Source organism: Molossus molossus, unplaced genomic scaffold (assembly GCF_014108415.1).
Source record: "Molossus molossus isolate mMolMol1 unplaced genomic scaffold, mMolMol1.p scaffold_m16_p_38, whole genome shotgun sequence".
Lineage (NCBI taxonomy): Eukaryota > Metazoa > Chordata > Mammalia > Chiroptera > Molossidae > Molossus > Molossus molossus.
Genome location: NW_023425375.1, coordinates 688,477 through 711,053, shown reverse-complemented (window position 1 = coordinate 711,053; position 22,577 = coordinate 688,477). Strand labels below are relative to the sequence as shown.

General features: G+C 38.6%; 1 protein-coding gene across 2 annotated transcripts in view; it reads right to left on the bottom strand.

Moving 5' to 3' along the window:
• The window catches only part of PEAK1 (pseudopodium enriched atypical kinase 1), a 273,801-nt gene that overhangs the window by 34,750 nt on the left and 216,474 nt on the right, over positions 1–22,577 (bottom strand). For both annotated transcript variants that reach the window (XR_004961994.1, XM_036281544.1), the window contains exon 7: positions 17,831–18,012. Coding sequence is in view for 1 of the 2 variants with exons in the window: in XM_036281544.1 (XP_036137437.1) it covers positions 17,831–18,012 (182 nt within the window). In the remaining variant the exon portion in view is untranslated. The remainder of the gene's footprint in view (positions 1–17,830; positions 18,013–22,577) is intronic.

The following is a 22,577-nucleotide window of genomic DNA, read 5'->3' as shown; positions in this document are numbered from 1 at the left end:
TAGACCGGGCCTTGAAATTTTCCTACATGAACTTTGCTGAGGAGAACTTGATTTCCCTAATCTGGGAATCTTTTAAAGACAAATGCAAAAATCACTTTTGGTTCATTCATTCAAACACGTTCTTAGCATCTACTGTGTGTTTTAGATGAGGTGCTGGGTTAGTAGGCATACACAAAGAGGAGCAAGCCAAAAATCTGTTGAGAAATGGGAGACTTGATAGATCTTTGTAAAAAACAATGTACAGAGCAAGGAGGGAGAGTTAACACCAACTTATTTCAAACAGAGTAGAGTCATCAGAAGTTCCTGATTTTAGCAGGCAGGTAAAGTAAGTAATCAGGTATGCCACAAAAATAAATTTAATAATAATTTTTTTTTTTTATTGATTAATTTTTGTTACAGATGTTTCTCCTTTTTCTCCCACTGATTCCCCCCTCCCTCTCCCTCCCTGCCCCTTCCCCAGATTGTTGTCAGTGTCCACTGTTCATGCATACATGCATATCAGTTCTGTGGTTCATCCCTCCCCCACCTTTCCCCTCTTTAGGGGGTTGTCAGTCTGTACCCCGCTTCCACGTCTCTGGGACTACCCCATTCCTCAAACTGTTATGTTCATTATATTCCACACATAAGTGAGATCATATGAAACTTGTCTTCCTCTGTTTGGCTTGTTTCACTTAGGATGATACTTTCAAGGTCCCTCCATGTAGTCTCAAAGGATAAGAGATCTTTCTTACCGCTGCGTAGTACTCCATTGTGTATATGTACCACAGCTTTTTTATCCACTTGTCTACTGTTGGACACGTGGGCTGTTTCCAGATCTTAGCGATTGTAAATAGTGCTGCTAAACACATGGGGGTACATATATTCTTTCTGATTGGTGTTTTATGCTTCTTGGGGTATATTCCTAGAAGTGGGATCACTGGGTCAAATGGAAGACCAATTTTTAATTTTTTGAGGTGACAACATATTGTTTTCCATAGTGGCTGTACCAGTCTGCATTCCCACCAGCAGTGCACTAGAGTCCCCTTTTCTCCTCACCCTCGCCAACACTTGTTCTTTGATGATTTGTTGATGGCGTCCATTCTGACAGGTGTGAGGTGATACCTCACTGTTGTTTTGATTTGCATCTCTCTAATGATTAGTGATGATAAGCATTTCTTCATATGTTTCTTAGCTATTTGTATGTCCTGTTTGGAGAGGTGTCTATTTAGTTCCTCTGCCCATTTTTTAATTGGATTCTTTGTCTTCCTTTTGTGGAGTTGTATGAGCACTCTAAATGTATTGGAAATTAACCCCTTATCTGATATATCATTGGCAATTATGCTCTCCCATACAGTGGGTAGCCTTTCCGTTGTAATGATTGTATCTGTCGCTGTGCAGAAGCTTTTGAGTGTGATGTAGTCCCATGTGTTCATTTTCTCCTTTGTTTCTGTTGCCTTAGGTGATGTGTCAGTAAAAATTCTGCTGCGTATAATGTCTGAAATTTTGTTGCCCACAGTCTCTTCTAGGATTATTATGGATTCATGAGTTACATTTAAGCCTTTTATCCATTTTGAGTTTATTCTGGTGTAGGGTGTAAGTTGATGGTCTAGTTTCATTTTTCTGCAAGTAGCTGTCCAATTTTCCCAGCACCATTTATTAAAGAGGCTGTCCTTACTCCACTGTATGCTCTTGCCACCTTTGTCAAATATTAATTGAGCATATTGCCTTGGGTCCATTTCTGGGTTCTCTATTCTGATCCACTGGTCTATATATCTGTTCTTGTGCCAGTACCAGGCTGTTTTGGTTACAGTCGCTTTGTAGTATAACCTGAAATTTGGTATTGTGATCCCTCCAACTTTGTTCTTCCTTTTCAAGATTGCTGTGGCTATTCGAGGCCTTTTTTCGTTCCTTATGAACTTTTGAAGTAATTGTTCTAATTCTGTGAAGTATGCCGTTGGTATTTTGATGGGGATTGCGTTGAATCTATAGATTGGTTTGGGTGATATGGACATTTTAATGATCTCAATTCTCCCAATCCATGAACAGGGTATGTGCTTCCACTTTTTTATATCTTCCTCTATTTCTTTTTTCAATGACCTGTAGTTTTCTGCAAATAGGTCCTTTATTTCTTTGGTTATGTTTATTTCTAGGTATCTTAATTTTTTTTGCCGCGATGATAAATGGGATTGTTTTCTTAGTTTCTCTTTCTGTGAGTTCATCATTGGTGTATAAGAATGCCGTCGATTTCTTGACGTTAATTTTGTATCCTGCTACTTTGCCAAATTCATTTATTAAGTCTAGTAAACTTTTGGTGGAGTCTTTGGGGTTTTCTATGTATAGTATCATGTAATCTGCAAATAATGACAGTTTCACTTCCTCCTTTTCAATTTGGATCCCTTTTATTTTTTCCTCATGTCTGATTGCTGTGGCTAAGACTTCCAGTACTATGTTAAATAAGAGTGGCAAAAGTGGACATCCCTGTCTTATTCCCGTTTTTAATGGAAATGTTTTAGTTTCTGCCCATTGAGTATGATGTTAGCTGTAGGTCTTTCATATATGGTCCTTATTATGTCTAGATATGATCCCTCTATTCCCTCACTGCTGAGCGTTTTTATCAGAAATGGATGCTGTATTTTGTGAATGCTTTTTCAGTGTCTATTGATATTATCGTGTGGTTTTTATTCTTCATTTTATTTATGTGCTGTATCACATTTATGGATTTGCAAATATTGTACCAGCCTTGCATCCCTGGGATGAATCCCACTTGGTCATGGTGGATAATTTTTTTGGTGTACTGCTGGATTCGATTTGCTAGTATTTTGTTCAGGATTTTGGCATCTATGTTCATCAGGGATATTGGCCTGTAGTTTTCTTTCTTTGTTGTGTCTTTTTCTGGTTTTGGAATTAGAATTATGCTGGCTTCATAAAACGAGTTCGGAAGTCTTCCTTCTTCTTGAATTTTTTGAAATAGTTTGAGGAGAATGGGTATTAGTTCTTCTTTGAATGTTTGGTAATACTCCCCCGTGAAGCCTTCCGGGCCTGGGCTTTGTTTGCTGGGAAAGTCTTGATTACCTCTTCAATTTCTTCTGTTGTTATTGGTCTGTTCAAGTTTTCTATCTCTTCCTGATCCAGTTTTGGGAGACTATGTGTTTCTAGAAATTTGTCCATTTCGCTTAGATTTTTGAATTTGTTGCCATATAATTGTTCATAGTAGTTAACGATCTTTTGTATTTCTGTGGTGTCAGTTGTTATCTCTCCTCTTTCATTTCTGATTTTGTGTATTTGGGTTCTCTCTCTTTGTTTCTTGGTGAGTCTAGCTAAGGGTCCATCAATCTTGTTTATCTTTTCGAAAAACCAGCTCTTTGTTTTATTGATCCTCTGAATTGTTTTTTTGGTCTCTATGTCATTTATTTCTGCTCTGATCTTTACTATTTCCTTCCTTCTACTTGCTCTGGGGTTTTCTTTTTGTTTGCTCTCTAGTTCTTTAAGTTGTGAGGTTAGATAGTCTATTAGAGATTTTTCTTCTTTTTTGAGGTAGGCCTGTAGTGCTATGAACTTCCCTCTCAGAACTGCTTTTGCTGCATCCCATAGATATTGTGTTGTTGTGTCTTCATTTTCATTGGTTTCCATGAAGTTTTTGATTTCTTCCTTGATCTCCTCGGTGACCCATTCATTGTTTAACATGCTATTTAGCTTCCGTGTGTTCAAATGTCTTTGTATGTTGTTCTTGCAATTGATTTCTAGTTTCATGCAATTGTGTTCTGAGAAGATGCTTGATATAATTTCAATCTTCTTGAACTTGTAGAGACTTAGTTTGTGCCCTAACATGTGGTCTATCTTTGAGGATGTTCCATGTGTACTTGAGAAGAATGTGAATTCTGTAGTTTTGGGGTGTAGTTCTCTGTAGATATCTATTAAATCCATTTGGTCTAGTGCTTCATTTAGAGTCTCTGTTTCCTTGCTAATTTTTTGTCTAGAGGCTCTATGCAGTGATATCAGCAGGGTGTCGAAGTCCCCTGCTATGAGTGTATTGCTATCGATTTCTCCTTTGAAGTCCTCCAGAAGATGTTTAATATATTTTGGTGCTCCTATATTGGGTGCATATATGTTTATCAAGGTTATATCTTCCTGTTGGATAGATCCTTTCAATATTACGTAGTGGCCTTCTTTGTCTCTAGTTATGGCCTTCATTCTGAAGTCTATTTTATCAGGTATAAGTATTGCTACCCCAGCTTTTTTTTCTTTTCCGTTTGCTTGAAAGATTTTTTCCATCCCTTCACTTTCAATCTATGTGAGTCTTTTGTTGTGAGGTGGGTTAATAATAATTTTTCTAAATATTCTGAGATAGACCTAAGAAACATGGGGAAAATATTGGAGGTCTGATTTTTAAAAATCATTCTATTGAGGATTCCAAGACGGCTGCAGAGTAGGTGGAAGCTACATCCATGTCCTCCCAGCCCCAAACAGGATTTATACCTAAATTACAGAACAATCATTTTTTCAAAACCTAAATAAACCGACAAAAGGATAGCTGAACTGAAATATAATAACCAAGGATTTACAGAAGAAACCACATAAAAACTGGTAAGAAGGATTAGAGACTTGGAAAGGGATAGCCCAGGCACTGAAGTGCAGTGATTGCTGAGAAGCCAAAGGGATATCATAGTAGCAACACTTCCTCTCCCTAGGAACTTTGGGTTTCAACCCCAGGCATGGAGTCCTAACCCTGAGCAACAGAAATGAGAAGAGGAGCCCATGTAGCATCTGGTGGTGTAAAATCAGTGGGGATTCAGTCCACCTGGGAGATCTAGACTACATCCTCACAGAGAAGAGCACTGCTATTGTTACAGCACCAGCCTGGAGAGTGCACAGTCGGACTAGGACTGCTGGTGAGGCCATACTGTTGTGCTCGGGTCCTGCAGAGGGGGGTCTGCTGGTTACACCCAGCAGTGAATTTAAGGGGCCCTCTTTTTTCTGGGGAGGCTTTGTCAAAGACCCAGACAGTGACTAAACTGTGTGGCTTGGGAAAGAGGAACAGTCTCCCCGACCTCAAGTGCAGAGCCGGCGCCCCTCCCCAAACCTGTAAAAAATAATAAAATGTCCTATCACTTCTTTGAGAAATCATTGTAGGTGGCAGATACCCTGCTAACTTCAGTTTGGGGTAGATTAAGGTGTTCCAGATCAGAATGTGTTCAGTAATCTTATACTACCATTACCCAGAGTGACATCATTCTGTAAGGTGCAAACTTCTTAGGGACTTGCCAAGGTGCATAAAGACCAGTGTGGTTTTTGTGCCCACAGAAGACAATACAAATCTCCTATAATAACTGGTTCCTTAAAGCAGTGCTGTCCCATAGCATGTTCTGTGACAATAAAAATATTCTGTGTCTGCCTGTCCAATATAGTAGCTACTAGTTACACGTATACATATAGCTACTGAATGAAATGTTGCCAATGAGACTAAGGAACTGAATTTGTATTTTTATTAAAAAAAATTTAAACGTAAGTAACAAGATATGGATAGTAGTTACTGACCATATTGGATAGCACAGCTCTAGCATCTAATAAACCAGTTATAAACAAAATATAATTTGCTTTATTTATGTTAAGAACAAGAAAAAAGCCATCTGACTTAACCCTGCAGAGTGATCTCTAAGCAAAAAGCAAAAATGTATTCCATTAGTCAGCAGCTTTTGGTGGGAATGGCTGAGGCACAATAGCTCTTGTTTAACAACAGTGCATGAGACTATCTCAGGGGAGAGATCTATGGGAGATTCTGAAGTAGGGTAACCAGGCATATTCCAATGGATGTTTTTCTTTTCTTTTTATAGTTTTAATAGTTTTCTGAACTACCTAAGAAACGTGGGAACTACAAAACAAATCTAAACCATGTCCCTTTGTTTTGCTATAATTAGGAAACCTTAGGGGACTAGATCTGTCAGCTTTGTTGCCATTTTTTGTCATCTCTCCTCTGGTGCCTGTTAGCAACTGTGGAGTCTTGTATCCTTTTATCATGTTTCACATTCTCAGTCAGTAGTTGTGAAGGAATCCCAACAGTTCAAATTTATATTTTGTTCTTTTGCTTATTCAACATTTCTAATAAGCATTTAAAATTATTTCCATATTAGTCTATATTTAATGACTAGCACATCAAACATATTTAAAGGAGAATGCAATAGTATATTTGGGGGTAGAAATAAAGGACCTTGACAATTATTAAGCACTTTTATGTACCAAGTACTTCTTTCACCATCAGCAGATGAAAACACTAAAGCTTTGGAATAGCAAAGAGCTGACGCCCACAATCACACAGGGAGGTAGGGACACAGCTGACATATAAACCAAATTTGTCTGATCTTCCAAACCTGTGTTCTTCCCACTGTACTACACTACTTCCAAAGCCCACTTTACACTGTAATTTTCAGAAATATATTCTGCAGTAAAAATTATGGTAACCCTTAATTTTCCTCCCTCAGTCCATATATCTTCTTCAATGAACTTAGTGAGGACCTCAAGAGCAGTCAACTATGGAAGATGCACTAACTGAATTAAAAAACCATTTACAGAGTATTATCAGTAGAATAGGTGAAGCCAAGAATCAAACCATCAATTTGGGAAGGAAGGAAAAAAGGAAGGAAGAAAAGAAGGAAGGAAATGAAAGATGAGAGGGAGAGAAAGAAAAGAAAGAATGAACATGGTGTTTATGGAATGGTTCTGGAATATTTAAAATGATCTAAAGCTATACATTAAGAGGTTTGGTTTCTTTTCAGTCTTTAAACGTTTTTTTAAAAATGTTACCAGGGCTTTAAGTTATAAGACATTATACAAAGGAATAGTTTACAATTTCATGCAAACTGTTGTAAAGTATTTTAAAAGTTAAGTTTCAGACACCACCAAAAAATATTTGTTCCATTAAGAAAAATAAGAACAAAAAACAAAACAATAATACAAAAAAACCCTCAGTTTGTAAAATTGATAGACTCAACTCTATCTATTATTTAGTCATTATTTTACTCAAATAGTAAATCTTTTCCATTGATGCAATTAACCATGGAGTCAAGTATAGCCACTTAAATACTCAAGGAAAACTAGGTAACATTTTATGAGCACCACATACTTTTAAAACTAAGCAATAGGTAGAAAGAAAGCTTTTTTTCTGATGGGACATCTATTACATAGTATTTTTACATAGTATTTGTCCACGGTGGAATGATCAACAAGAAATGTTATGAAATGGCCTCCCACCTGCGGCGTTCCAAGGGCTGACCTTGTCTCCCCCCCCCCCACCACTCCCCAGGGCTTTTACACCCCTCTCCCTCCCATACATACAGAAGACTGAAATCATATCAAGCATCTTCTCAGATCACAACGGCATAAAACTAGAACTCAATTACAACAAAAACACACAAAAATATTCAAACATTTGGAGGCTAAATACCATGTTATTAAACAACAAATAGGTTACCAAAGAGATCAAGAAAGAAATTAAAAAGTTCCTGGAAATCAATGAAAACGAAGCACCACAACATGAAATCTATGGGACACAGCAAAAGCAGTCCTGAGAGGAAAGTTCATAGCACTACAGGTCTACCTCAAGAAACAAGAAAAATTCTTATTTGACTTTCTAACCCTAAAACTTAAAGAACTACAAAGCAAACAAAAAGAAAAACCCAGAGCAAGTAGAAGGAAAAGAATGGTAAAGGTCAGAGCAGAAATAAATGACACAGACACAAAATAACAACTCAAAAGATCAATAAAACAAAAAGCTGGCTCTTTGAAAAGATAAACAAGATCGATGGACCTTTAGCCAGACTCACCAAGAAACAAAAAGAGAGGATCAAATAAACAAAATCAGAAATGAAAGAGGAGAAGTAACAAGTGACATTACAGAAATACAAACGATCATTAACAAATACTATGAACAATTATATGCCAATAAATTAGACAATCTGGGCGAAATGGACAAATTTCTAGAAACCTGGTCTCCCAAAAATGAACTGGGAAGAGATAGAAAACCTGGACAGACAAATAACAACAAAAGAAATTGCAGATGTAATTATGCAACTCCCAGCAAACAAAAGCCCAGGCCCAGACTGCTTCACAGGAGAGTTTTATTGAACACTCAAAAAAGAACTAATATCAATACTCTTCAAACTATTCAAACAACCCAAGAAGACGGAAGACTTCCAGACTCATTTTATGAGGCCAGCATAATCCTAATTCCAAAACCGGATAAAGACACTACAAAAAAAGAAAACTACAGGTCAATATACCTGATGAACACAGATGGCAAAATCCTTAACAAAATATTAGCCAATTGGATTCAGCAATATATCAAAGTATTTATTATTCATCATGAACAAGTGGGATTTATCCCAGGGATGCAAAGATGGTACAATATTCACAAATTATTAAATGTGATAGATAAAAACCACATGATCATACTAATAGATGCTGAAAAAGCATTCAATAAAATCCATCACCATTTTCTGATAAAAATGCTCAGCAATGGGGGAATAGAGGGATCATATTTCAACATAATAAAACCCATACATGAAAAAACCTACAGCCAACATCATACTCAATGGGCAAAAACTAAAAGTATTTCCCTTAAGAACAAAAATAAGATAGCGATGCCCATTTTGCCATCTTATTTAATACAGTACTGGAAGTCTTAGCCGCAGCAATTAGACATAAAAATAAAAGGGATCCAAATTGGAAAGGAGGAAGTGAAACTGTCATCATCTGCAGATGACATGATATTGTACAAAGAAAACCCTAAAGACTCCATCAAAAATCTACTAGGCTTAATAAACAAATGTGGCAAAATAACAGAATACAAAATTAACATCAAGAAATTGATGGCATTCTCATAGACCAATGACGAATTCACAAAAAGAGAAACTAAAAAAACAATGCCATTTCCTACTGCAGCAAAAGAAATTAAGATACCTAGGAATAAACTTAACCAACGAAGTAAAGGACCTCTTCACAGGAAACTAGACATGATTGAAAAAAGAAACAGAGGAAGATATAAAAAAGTGGAAGCATATACCATGTTCATGGATTGTAAGAATTAACATCATTAAAATTTCCATACTACACAAAGTAATCTATAGATTCAATACAATACCCATCAAAATAGCAAAGACATATTTCACAGAATAAACTGATGAACAAAATAGACCCAGAAACAATAAAGTGGGGTACAGATTGACTAACCTCAGAGGAGGGGTAGCAGTTGGGGGGGTAGGGGTAAGAGATGAACCACAGAATTTATATGCATGTATGCATAACTAATGGCCATGGACAACAAAGCTGGGGATGGGGTCAGGGGGGATGGGGAGGAGGGTGTCAATGGGGGAAAAAGGAGAAACATCTGTAGCAAATATAAATTAATAAAAAAAAATTAAAAAAAAACAACAAGAAATTAACAATCTATCCTTACATTTAAAGAAACTAGCAAAAAGAAGAAAAAGCAAACCCCAGAATGACTAAAAGGAAGGAAATAAAACTAAGAGCAAATACAAAAAAAGAGACTAAAAAAAAAATAAACCAAAACCAACAGAAAAGATCAGTAAAACCAGATTGGTAAACCTTTAATTCATCAAGAAAAAAAGAAAGAAAACAAACAAAATGAATAGATCAGAAATTAAAGAGGGGAAGTGACAACCGACACCACAGAAACACAAAGAATTATAAAAAATACTACAATCATCTGGCTGCTGTGGATCATTGGTTGATCCTTAAACCATGCACCAAGAGGTTGCCCGTTTGACTCCCAGTCAAGACTCATGCCCAGGTTGTATGCCTGATCCTCCGTGGGGGGCATGCAGGAGTCAGCCAATCAATGTTCTTTCACATCCATGTGCCTATATCTCTCTCCCTCTCATTTCCTTTCTCTCTAAAATTAATAAAGAATTTTTTTTCTTTTTTTCCCTTTTTTATTAATTAATTTTTGTTACAGATGTTTCTCTTTTTCCCTCCACTGATTCCCCCCTCCCCCTCCCTCCATGCTCTGTCCCCAGTTTTTTATCCCATGTCCACTGCTCATGCATACATATAAGTTCTGTGGTTTATCTCTCCCCCACCACCCCAGCTTCTGGGGATTGTCAGTCTGTACCCCACTTCCACGTCTCTGGGACTACCCCATTCCTCAGACTGTTATGTTCATTATATTCCACAAAGAAGTGAGATCATATGAAACTTGTCCTTCTCTGCTTGGCTTGTTTCACTTAGGATGATACTTTCCAGGTCCCTCCATGTAGTCTCAAAGGATAAGACATCCTTCTTTCATACAGATGCGTAGTACTCCATTGTGTACATGTACCAAAGCTTTTTCATCCATTCCTCTACTGATGCACACTTGGGCTGTTTCCAGATCTTAGCGATTGTAAATAGTGCTGATACAAACATGGGGGTACATATATTCTTCCTGATAGGTGTTTCAGGCTTCTTAGGGTATATTCCTAGAAGTGGGATCACTGGGTCAAATGGAAGTTCAATTTTTAATTTTTTGAGGTTACCCCATATTGTTTTCCATAGTGGCTGCACCAGTCTGCATTCCACCAGCAGTGCACTAGAGTCCCCTTTTCTCCACACCCTTGCGAACACTTGTTGTTTGATGATTTGTGGATGGCGGCCATTCTGACAGGTGTAAGGTGATACCTCATTGTTGTTTTAATTTGCATCTCTCTGATAATTAGTGATGAAGAGCATTTCTTCATATGTTTCTTAGCCATTTGTATGTCCTATTTGGAGAGGTGTCTATTTAGTTCCTCTGCCCATTTTTTTTTTTTTTTTTTATTCTCACCCGAGGACACTTTTCCATTTTTTGTACAGATAGAGTGGGAGGGAGAGGAAGAGAGAGAGAGAGGGAAACATCAACGTGAAAGGGACACATTGAGTGGCTGCCAACCAGGGCCGGGGACAAACTGCAACCGAGGTACATGCCCTTAGCGGGAACCGAACCCGGGTCTCTCCGGACCTCAGGCCGATGCTCTAACCGCTGAGCCAAACCGGCCAGCCTCTGCCCATTTTTTAATTGGGTTCTTTGTCTTCTTTTTGTGGAGTTGTATGAACACTATATATATTAGAAATTAACCCCTTATCTGATATATCATTAGCAATTATGCACTCCTATACAGTGGGTAGCCTTTCCGTTTTGATAATTGTATCTTTCGCTGTGCAGAAGGTTTTGAGTTTGATGTAGTCCCATATGTCCTTTTCTCCTTTGTTTCAATTGCCGTAGGTGATGTGTCAGTGAAAATTCCACTGCGTATGATTTCTGAAATTTTGTTGCCTACATTTTCTTCTAGGATTTTTATGGATTCATGAGTCACATTTAAGTCTTTTATCCACTTTGAGTTTATTCTTGTGTAGGGTATAAGTTGATGGTCTAGTTTCATTTTTCTGTAAGTAGCTGTCTAATTTTCCCAGCACCATGTATTAAAGAGGCTGTCCTTACTCCACTGTATGCTCTTGCCACCTTTGTCAAATATTAACTGAGCATATTGGCTTGGGTCCATTTATGGGTCCTCTGTTCTGTTCCACAGGTCTATATGCCTGTTCTTGTGTCAGTGCCAGGCTGTTTTGATTACAGTGGCTTTGTAGTATAACCTGAAATCTGGTAATGTGATCCCTCCAACTTTGTTTTTCCTTTTCAAGATTGCTGTGGCTATTCAAGGTCTTTTTTGGTTCCATATGAACTTTTGAAGTACTTGTTCTAATTCTGTGAAGTATGCCATTGGTATTTTGATGGGGACTGCACTGAATCTATAGACTGCTTTGGTTAATATGGACATTTTAATGATGTTAATTCTCCCAATCCATGAACAGGGTATGTGCTTCCACTTTTTTATATCTTGCTCTATTTCTTTTTTCAATGACCTGTAGTTTTCTGCGAATAGGTCCTTTATTTCTTTGGTTAAGTTTATTCCTAGGTATCCTAATTTTTTTGCCACAATGGTAAATGGGATTGTTTTCTTAGTTTCTCTTTCTGTGAGTTCATCATTGGTGTATAGGAATGCCGTCGATTTCTTGACGTTAACTTTGTATCCTTCTACTTTGCCAAATTCATTTATTAAGTCTAGTAAATTTTTGGTGGAGTCTTTGGGGTTTTCTATGTATAGTATCATGTCATCTGCAAATAATGACAATCTCATGTTCTCCTTTCCACTTTGGATACCTTTATTTTTTCCTCATGTCTGACTGTTGTGGCTAAGATTTCCAGTACTATGTAAAATAAGAGTGGCGAAAGTGGGCATCCTTGCCGTGTTCCTGTTCTTAAGGGAAACGCTTTTAGTTTTTGCCCATTGAGTATGATGTTGGCTGTAGGTCTTTCATATATGGCCTTTATTATGTCTAGATATTATCCCTCTATTCCCACATTGTTGAGCATTTTTATCAGAAATGGATGCTGTATTTCGTCGAAGGCGCTCTTGGCATCTATTGATATGATCATGTGATTTTATTCTTCATTTTGTTTATGTGGTGTATCACATTTGACTGATTTGCGAATATTGTACCAGCCTTGCATCCCTGGGATGAATCCCACTTGGTCATGGTGGATAATTTTTTTGGTGTATTGCTGGATATGATTTGCTAGTATTTTGTTCAGGATTTTGGCATCTATGTTCATCAGGTCATTGGCCTGTAGTTTTCTTACTTTGTAGTGTTTTTCCCGGATTTAGAATTAGAATTATGCTGGCTTCATAAAACAAGATTGAATGTCTTCCTCCTTCTTGAATTTTTTGAAATAGTTTGAGGACAATGGGTATTAGTTCTTCTTTGAATGTTTGGTAACACACCCCCATAAAGTCATCCTGGCCTGGGCTTTGTTTGCTGGGAGAGTCTTGTTACATCTTCAATTTCTTCTGTTGTTATTGGTCTGTTCAAGTTTTCTATCTCTTCCTGGACCAGTTTTGGGAGATTATGTATTTCTAGAAATTTTCCCATTTCTCTTAGATTGTCGAATTTGTTGCCATATAATCATTCATACTAGTTGTTAACGATCTTTTGTATTTCCTTGGTGTCAGTTGTTACCTCTCCTCTTTCATTTCTGATTTTGTGTATTTGGATTCTCTCTCTTTGTTTCTTGGTGAGTCTAGCTAAGGGTCCATCAATCTTGTTTATCTTTTCGAAAAACCAGCTCTTTGTTTCATTGATCCTTTGAATTGTGTTTTTTTTTTTTTGGTCTCTATGTCATTTATTTCTGCTCTGATCTTTACTATTTCCTTCCTTCTACTTGCTCTGGGGTTTTGTTCCTGTTTGCTCCCCTGTTCTTTAGGTTGTGAAGTTAGATGGTCTATTAGAAATTTTACTTGTTTTTTGAGGTAGGCCTGTAGTGCTATAAACTTCCCTCTCAGAACTGCTTTTGCTGCATCCCATAGATTTTGTGTTGTTGTGTCTTCATTTTCATTGGTTTCCAAGAAGATTCTGATTTCTTCCTTGATCTCCTCAGTTACCCATTCATTGTTTAATAACATGCTATTTACCTTCCATGTGTTCAAATGTCTTTGTATGTCCTTCTTGCAATTGATTTCTAGTTTCATGCCATTGTGATCTGAGAAGATGCATGATATGAATTCAGTCTTCTTGAATTTGTAGAGACTTAGTGTGTGCCCTAACATGTGTTCTATCTTTGAGAATGTCCCATGTGCACTTGAGAAGAATGTAAATTCTGTAGTTTTGGGGTGTAGTTCTCTGTAGATATCTATTAAATCCATTTGGTCTAGTGCTTCATTTAAAGTCTCTGTTTCCTTGCTAATTTTTTTGTCTAGAGGATCTATCCAGTGATATCAGCAGGGTGTTGAAGTCCCCTGCTATGATTGTATTGCTATCGATTTCCCCTCTGAAGGCCCCCAGAAGATTTTTAATATATTTTGGTGCTCTTATATTGGGTGCATATATGTTTAACAAGGTTATGTCTTCCTGTTGGATAGATTCTTTCAATATTACGTAGTGGCCTTCTTTGTCTCTAGTTATGGCCTTCATTTTGAAATCTATTTGATCAGATATGAGTATTGCTACCCAAGCTTTTTTTCCTTTCAGTTTGCTTGGAAGATTTTTGCCCATCCCTTCACTTTCAACCTATGTGAGTCTTTTGTTGTGAGGTGGGTTTATTATAAACAACATATAGAAGAGTCATGCTTTCTTATCCATTCAGCTACTCTGTGTCTTTTTATGGGAGTATTCAATCCATTTACATTTAAGGTGATTATTGATATGCACTTATTTATTGCCATTTTTGTTTAGTGTGGTTCTGTTTTTCTTCCCATTTGTCCTGCTAATTACAGCAGTCTTTTTAACATTTCTTGCAGTGCTGGTTTGGTGCTAATGTATTCCCTTAGCCTTTTTTGTCTGGGAAGCTCTTTATTTGACCTTCTATTTTGAATGATAGCCTTGCTGGATAGAGTAGTCTTGGATTCAGATCCTTGTTTTTCATGACCTTGATTGCTTCATGCCAGTCCCTTCTGGCCTGTAGTGTTTCTTGTGAGAAGTCAGCTGAGAGCCTTATGGGGTTTCCTTTGTAGGAAACCTGTTGCTTGTCTCTTGCTGCTTTTAGGATTCTCTGTTTGTCTTTCATTTTTGGCAGTTTGATTACTCTGTGTCTTGGTGTGGGCCTGTTTGGGTTGTTCTTACTTGGGGCTCTCTGTGCTTCTTGAACTTGAATGCCTTCTTCCTTCACCAAATTTGGAAAGTTTTCTGTCACCATTTCTTTGAATATATTCCCTAACCCTTGCTCATTTTCTTCTTCTTCGGGGACTCCAATGATGCGAATATTATTCCGTTTCCAGTTGTCCCACAGTTCTCTTAAGCTGTCTTCTTGTTTTTTAATCGTTTTTTCCTTTTGGTTGATTATTTTCTACCCTTTCTAATTCACTGATCTGGTCCTCAGCTTCCCCTACTCTGCTTTTTAGACCTTCCAATGTGTTTTCATTTCTGGTAAGTCATTCTTCATTTCTTCCTGTTGGTTTTTAATTTCCAGCTGGTTGATTTTCAACATTTCTATGTCTTTACTCATGGTGCTCATGTCCTTACACATGCTGTTGAGCTTCCTCAACATCATGGCTCTAGATTCTAGTTCTTTAACTTGCTTACCTGCACCTCATTTATCTCATCTTCTGTAGATGTCTCTTGTTCTTTCATTTGGCTTTTGTTTCTGTTTTTAATCATTTTGGCTATCACAGTGGGCTTTGGAGTCTGCCAAATTTTCCCTGTGGGTGTTGGTGTTCTCCTGTTTGTGGCTCCCTCTTCTGGGTTTGGATAAGGCAACGAGGACCCACTTTAAACACCACTGTCAAGTCTTAGTGTTGCTAGCCCAGGGAATGGTAGTTATGCTCTAGCTTTTTTTGCCTAGAGGCTATTAGTAGAAGTCACCTGAAGAACCTTGGTTTCTGAGTTGCCTGAAAAACTCCCTCAGGTGCTCAGTGTAAAAGGATTTCCTGAGGGTGGGGCAGCTGCTGGTTGTTAATGGGCCTCAATTAGCATTGCAGTGGCCACCAGGTGGGGTTGAATCTCCCACCTGGTGGCCACTGCAATGCTAATTGAGTCCCATTAAATGCCTAAGATGAGTGGCTGCTGCCGATTTAGCCTCTGTCCAGACTCTGCGTGGTGGAGCCACCTGGGACTTTTAACCCGAGTGTGCTGCTTCCAGCCAGCGGACGCCGAGGCTGTGGCACCAGCCGAGGGTGTAGCACCCAGCCGAGTTCGCAGGACTCAGCTGAGGGTGTAGCCCTCAGCTAAAGCCACAGGACCCAGCAATTCGCAGCAGCTTCCAGCCGGGTCCACTGGTGCCCGCCCAGGCCGCTGTGGACCGTGGGCTCTTGGCCTCCTCTTGTGTCCTCACAAGCCTACCAGGATTGAGTCGGTGTCCCTGGTTCTGTGGTCCTCCAAGGTGTCTTTCGGCTGCCCCTTCCTGATGATTTGTCTTTATTTTCGTTGTAAATCCAGTTCGGTCCTGGGAGATGGTCCGTGTATCTTCCATTCACTCCGCCGCCATTTTTTCTCTTTCCAACGTGTTAATATCAAGAATTTTTTTTTAAATACTACAATCAATGCCAACAAATTGGACAATCCAGAAGAAAATGGATGATAAATTCCCAAAAAGTACAATCTTCTAAGACTGAATAAAACAATTTGAACAGTCTGATTGCAACCAACAAAATTGAAGCAGTAATAAAAAACTCTCAACTAATAAAAGTGCTGGACCAATGGCTTCACAAGTGAATTTTAATAAAAATTCAAAGAAAAATTAACACCTATCCTTCTGAAACCTTTAAAAAAAAGTGAACAGAAGAGAAGCCTCCCAACCTCATTTTACAAGGCCACTATTAACCTGACTCCAAACCAGACAATGATACAAATAAAGGAAGAAAGAAAATAACAGGCAAATATCCCTGATGAGCATAGACGCAAAACTCCTCAACAAAATATTAGCAACCCAAAATCATCAATACATTAGAAAGGTCACAAACCTTGACCAAGTGAGATTTATTCCTGGGATGTAAGGTTAGTTCAATATCAGCAAATCAAGTAATGTGATACATGACATAAACAAAGTGAAGGATACAAATCCCATGATCATACTAACAGACACAAAAAGTGTTTGATAAACTCCAACATACAATTATGATAAATAAAAAAAGTAAAAAACCTCTCAGCAACATTGGAGTAGAGGGAACATACCTCAACATAATAAAGGCCATATATGACAAACCCACAGCTAATATTCTACATAACATGGAAATGCTTAAAAGCATTTTCCTTAAGATCAAGAAGAAGACAAGGATATCCACTTCCACCATTTTTATTCAACACAGTGTTGAAAGTCATAGCCACAACACTCAAATAAGAAATATAAATAAAAAGCATCTAAATTGTAGTGGAAGAATTAAAATTGTCATTATTTGCAGATGACATGATACCATATATAGAGAACCCTAAAATCATAAAACTATTAGCACTGATAAATGAATTCAGTGAAGTATCAATATACAAAATTAATATTTAGAAATAGGTTGAATTTTATTTGCCAATAATGAACTATCAGAAAGAGAAATTAAGAAAACAGACCCATTTATATTTATATCCAAAAATTAAAATACCTAAGGATAAATTTAACCAAGGAGATAAAGACCTGTACTCGAGAAAATTATAAAACACTGAAGAAGGTACAAATAAATGGAAGCATAAACTGTGCTCATGAGTAGGAAGAACTAAAATTGTTAAAATGTCCATACTGCCCAAAGCAATGTACAGATTCAATGATATCCTTATCAAAATACCAGTGGTATTTTTTACAGAACTAGAACAAACAATCCTATTATAGCCTGAAATTCATGATATTGTCCAACTTTCCAGTTCTCATTTTAGCCACAGTGAATGGTTGTGCAATCCACCTGCACCAAGCTGTTTCGTTTCCTCATTCTTTTGCTCATGTTGTTGCTTCTAGTTGGAATACTGTACCTTCCCTCTTAAACCAGCTCAATAAGTTCAGAAATCATCTCCAGGAAGGCCTCTTTTGACACCCTCACCCATGTATTATAAAAAATCTTCTATCTCTGTCACTACTTTTATCATCTAATACTAAAATCATCAACAAGTCCATCTTTCTCTCCAGGTAAGTTGCTCAAGGCAGGAACTATGTCAGACTGAGACCCTTAGAGCATGGCACTAAGGTAGCAAGTGTTTGGTACATGCCAAGTAAACAGCAGGACTTTTTAATGTGAGTTAAAATTTATAACTCGATTATCCAACTTTTACTACATGGAGCAATATAAATTATCTCTCCAGGGAAATACAGTATTTGACTAATTTTAAATACTATGTATATGACATTTGCACTTACCTAAGTTGCTGTATATTGCACTACAGGGATTCAGGCTCACAGGATCTGAAATGTCTTCTTTTTCCTCTTCCCTTTCCAGTTCAGGTAGCGGCAATGCTGGTGTGCAGCCTCCACCATCTTGCTTCACAATAGTTCTTGGGTCCCAAAGAGAAAAATCTTCTGTAACTTCATGGGTCACATGACTGAAACAAATCAGACCACTGTCACCCTGGCATTTAAATATCTTGCTAAAATTTAGATTTATGGATGGCATATACTTGCCATAAGTGTAAATAACTGGTCCAACAATCTAGCAATGGGCCATAAGCCACGTTTATATAAGTTCTTCAAGCAGACTGACACTTCTATTTATCTTGATTTATACATATTGAGAAATCAGTTTAGTAGAGGAGGTATGGTAATCTTAGAGGGAAGCTTGAGAAATGCAGGTTAAGAACTGTAACACTTTTGAACTTTTTAATTTATTTTTTCCTTTATTGATTTTGGAGAGAGAGAGTAAGGGAGAGGGATAGATAGAAACATTGATGAGAGAGAAAATCGATTGGCCGCCTCCTGCATGCCCCACACTGAGGATCGGGGCCCACAACCTGGGCATGTGCCATTACTGGGAACTGAACTGGTGACCTCCTGCTACATGGGTCAATGTTCAACTGGTGAGCCACACTGGCTGGGCTGAAACACTTTTTTTTTTAAGGCAGGAGGTAGCAATGTTGGTAGTAGCTGAAGTTGAAATGCTTAACTGGTTAAAGACAAATATACTCAAGTATTTAGCATATTTATTATACTATAGTACTATAATACTATAGTAAATATCAAATAGTATTTATTTAGTATATAGTATTTATTGAACACTAAAATATTTACTAGGGTAAAAGATCAGAAATAAAGTTAAGATTAGAATATTTAAATAAAAAAGTTATGCCACTATTTTACTAGGTAAATTGAGGCCAGGAAGGTCCTTGGTGCCAGTAGGACAGAGCATCAACTTATTCTTATATGCACGCAATAGGCAGGGCAAATGAAAAAGGAAATTTTGCATTCTAGTTACTCTTATTTACTAAAATGAATCCAAACCATCCTATTGGCCATATACCAGAGTATGGTCATCCATAATGCTTTGAGGTTCCAATCTTGTTTCACTTCTCTGCCTGCTCATTTGCTTATAACTATCTTTTCTAATCTTCCCCACTCTCCACCTTGCCCCAACTGCCAATTCTGTTGCTGCAATATATAAGGGGATGAAATGGTAATTAAACACTGGTGGAGAAACTGGCTTAGTTATAAAATCTCAATGGGGTGGCCAATGAACTAAATTCAAAAATCAGACATATTTAATGGTTTCTGGGTCCAGTGAAAATATTCCTAGAAACACATTCACCAATTCTTCCTGTTTTATTTTTTTAATGGACGAAGAGAAAGAAGGAAAGGAAACATATATTATTACATGTTATTTCTGGATTTTGAGTTGGCAGTGAGTCATGGTGACATTTTAAAGTTCCTTTAAAAGAGGTACTCTGATCATGTGTCATCAGAACATATGTCACTTGGGGTTCTGAAGGAGAAGGAGCACCTTCTTATCCATCTTTTATCATGCAAATTATGCATGTATTTGAACAGAAAAATAAACCTTGAAATCTGCTGGACATATAACTTGAAAAATATTGCTTCAAAGCTGGCAGAGCCAGAAGAATTTCTGTACTGGGATTGAGCAATGAGCTGGAGGTTCTGTTATGGGATGTGGCTCTTAAGGACAGTGGTGAGGTGGGCAGGAATCACTACACTAGCAGCCAACAGGGTGATTTACATAAAGAAAATCTCACACAGTAGAGCATGCTGCCTCTTTTAAATGGGTTATCCTTGGGTAAACCCAAAGCAAGGCTTTAAACAAAGGTGCTTTCTCTTAATATGAAGCATTATAAAAGCAAGGTAACAGGGGATGTAAAATTGGCAGTGGAGTGAATGGAAGCTACACAGACCATCTCCAAGGACCAAACTGGAATTACAACTAAAATAAAGACAAATCATCGAGAAAAACCAACAGAAAAGCAGCTGGAGAGAACCTGTATAACCATGGATGGAAAGACGACACCAAATCGAACCTATAGAAACTGCAGAGGTGCAAGACAGGGTGGGTTGGGAGCCTATGGACAGCAGCTGAGGGCTGTTTAAGTTGTGAGCAGTTTCCTTGAGGGTTCAAATCTGAAGAAGCCAGCTCCACAGTGCAGAGCCCCCAAGAAAGGAGAACCAAAGCAGGACTATACCATAACACATAATGATTAAATTGTCAAAAATTAAAGACAAAGAGATAATCCTAAAGGCAGCAAGAGGTTACCTACAAAGGAACCTTCATAAGGCTCTCAGCTGACTTCTCAATAGAAACACTACAGGCCAGAAGGGCATGAAGTAATCAAGGTAATGAAAAGGATCTGAATCCAAGACTACTCTACCAAACAAGGTTACCATTCAAAACAGAAGGTGAAATAAAGAGTTTCCCAGACCAAAAAAGGCTAAGGGAATATATTAGCATCAGACCAGTGTGCAAGGAATATTAAAAGGAATGTTGTAATTAGCAAAAGAAATAGGAGAAAAATATAACCAAAATAAACAAAAATGGCAATAAGTAAGTACATATCAATAATCTTAAATGTAAATGGATTAAATACTCCCGATAAAAACAGAGTAGCTGATTGAATTAGAGAGCATGACTCATATATATGTTGTTTACAAGAGACCCACCTTACAACAAAACACTCACATAGCTTAAAAGTAAAGGGATGGCAAAAAAATCTTCCAAGAAAATGGACAGGAAAAAAGAGCTGGGGCAGCAATACTCATATTCGATAAAATAGACTTCAAAATGAAGGCCATAACTAGAAACAAAGAAGGCCACTATATCATATTGAAAGAGAAGGCCACTATATCATATTGAAAGGATCTATCCAACAGGAACATATAACCTTGATAAACATATATGCACCCAATATAGGAGCACCAAAATACATTAAAAATCTAGAGGGCTTCAGAGGAGAAATCGAAAGCAATACAATCATAGCAAGGGACTTTAACACCCTACTGACATCACTGGATAGATCCTCCAGACAAAATATTAACATGGAAACATAGACTCTAAATGACGTACTAGAGCAAGTGGATTTACAGAGAATTACACACCAAAAATGTAGAATTCACATTCTTCTTAAGAGCACATGGGAAGATGAAAAAACTGGTGGCGGAGTGAATGGAGCTACACAGACCATCTCCCAGGACCACACTGAATTTACAACAAAAATAAAAACAAATTGTCAGGAAAGGACAACCGAAAGACACCTTTGAGGACCACATAACCAGGGACACCGACTCAATCCTGGTAGGCTTGTGAGGATGCAAGAGGGGGCTGGAAGGCCATGGTCCACAGCGGCCTGGGCTGGGACCAGCGGACTTGGCTGGGACCAGGGGACTCGGCGGGAAGTTGCTGCCACCTCGGCTGCGACCACGGCTGAGTCCTGCGAACCCAGCTGCATGCTAAGCCCTCCGCTGGTGCCACATGGACTGACTGGGACCAGGGGACTCGGTGGGAAGCTGATGCCACCTCGGCTGTGACCGCGGTTGACTCCTGCGAACCCAGCTGCGTGCTAGGCCCTCGGCTGGTGCCACACAGACTGGCTGGGACCAGGGGACTCTGCTGGAAGTTGCTGCGACCGCGGCTGAGTCTTGTGGCTTCGGCTTAGTACTACGCTCTTGGCTGGTGCACAACCTCGGCGGCCCTTGACTGGAAGCAGTGCCCTCAGGTTAAAAGGCCCAGGCGGCTCCACAACTCAGAGTCCGGAAAGACGCTAAATTGGCAGCAGGCCCTCATCTTAGGCTCCGGCAGAGGGAAGGCAGACTGGACTGGGACTGTGTGGGGACATTCAGGTTTTGGAGTGTGCTCACAGCTTTTGCTGAATGCAGCCACGCAGGATTGTGGTCATCTTACTCCTTCCCAGGGCCCTGGGGAGAGGCGGCGGCCCCTCCCATGGAGATTCAACCCCACCTGGTGGCCACTGCAATGCTAATTGAGGCCCATTAACAACCAGCAGCTGCCACACCCTCAGGAAATCCTCTTACACTGAGTACCTAAGGGAGTTTTACAGGCAACTCAGAAACCAAGGTTCTTCAGGTGACCTCTACTAATAGCCTCCAGGAAAAAAAAGCTAGAGGATAACTACCATTCCCTGGGCTAGCAACACTGACCAGGAAAGCTAAGACTTGACAGTGGTGTTTAAAGTGGGTCCTCCCTGCCTTATCCAAACCCAGAAGAGGGAGCCACAAACAGGAGAACACCAACATCCACAGGGAAAATTTGGCAGACTCCAAAGCCCACTGTGATAGCCAAAATGATTAAAAACAGAAACAAAAGCCAAATGAAAGAACAAGAGACCTCTACCGAAGATGAGATAAATGAGGTGAAGGTAAGCAAGTTAACAGAACTAGAATCTAGAGCCATGATGTTGAGGAAGCTCAACAGCATGTGTAAGGACATGAGCACCATGAGTAAAGACAGAAATGTTGAAAATCAACCAGCTGGAAATTAAAAACCAACAGGAAGAAATGAAGAATGACATATCAGAAATGAAAAACACATTGGAAGGTCTAAAAAGCAGAGTAGGGGAAGCTGAGGACCGGATCAGTGAATTAGAAGACAGGCTAGAAGAAATCAACCAATCAGAAAACAAAAAGGGAAAAACGATTAAAAAACAGGAACACAGCT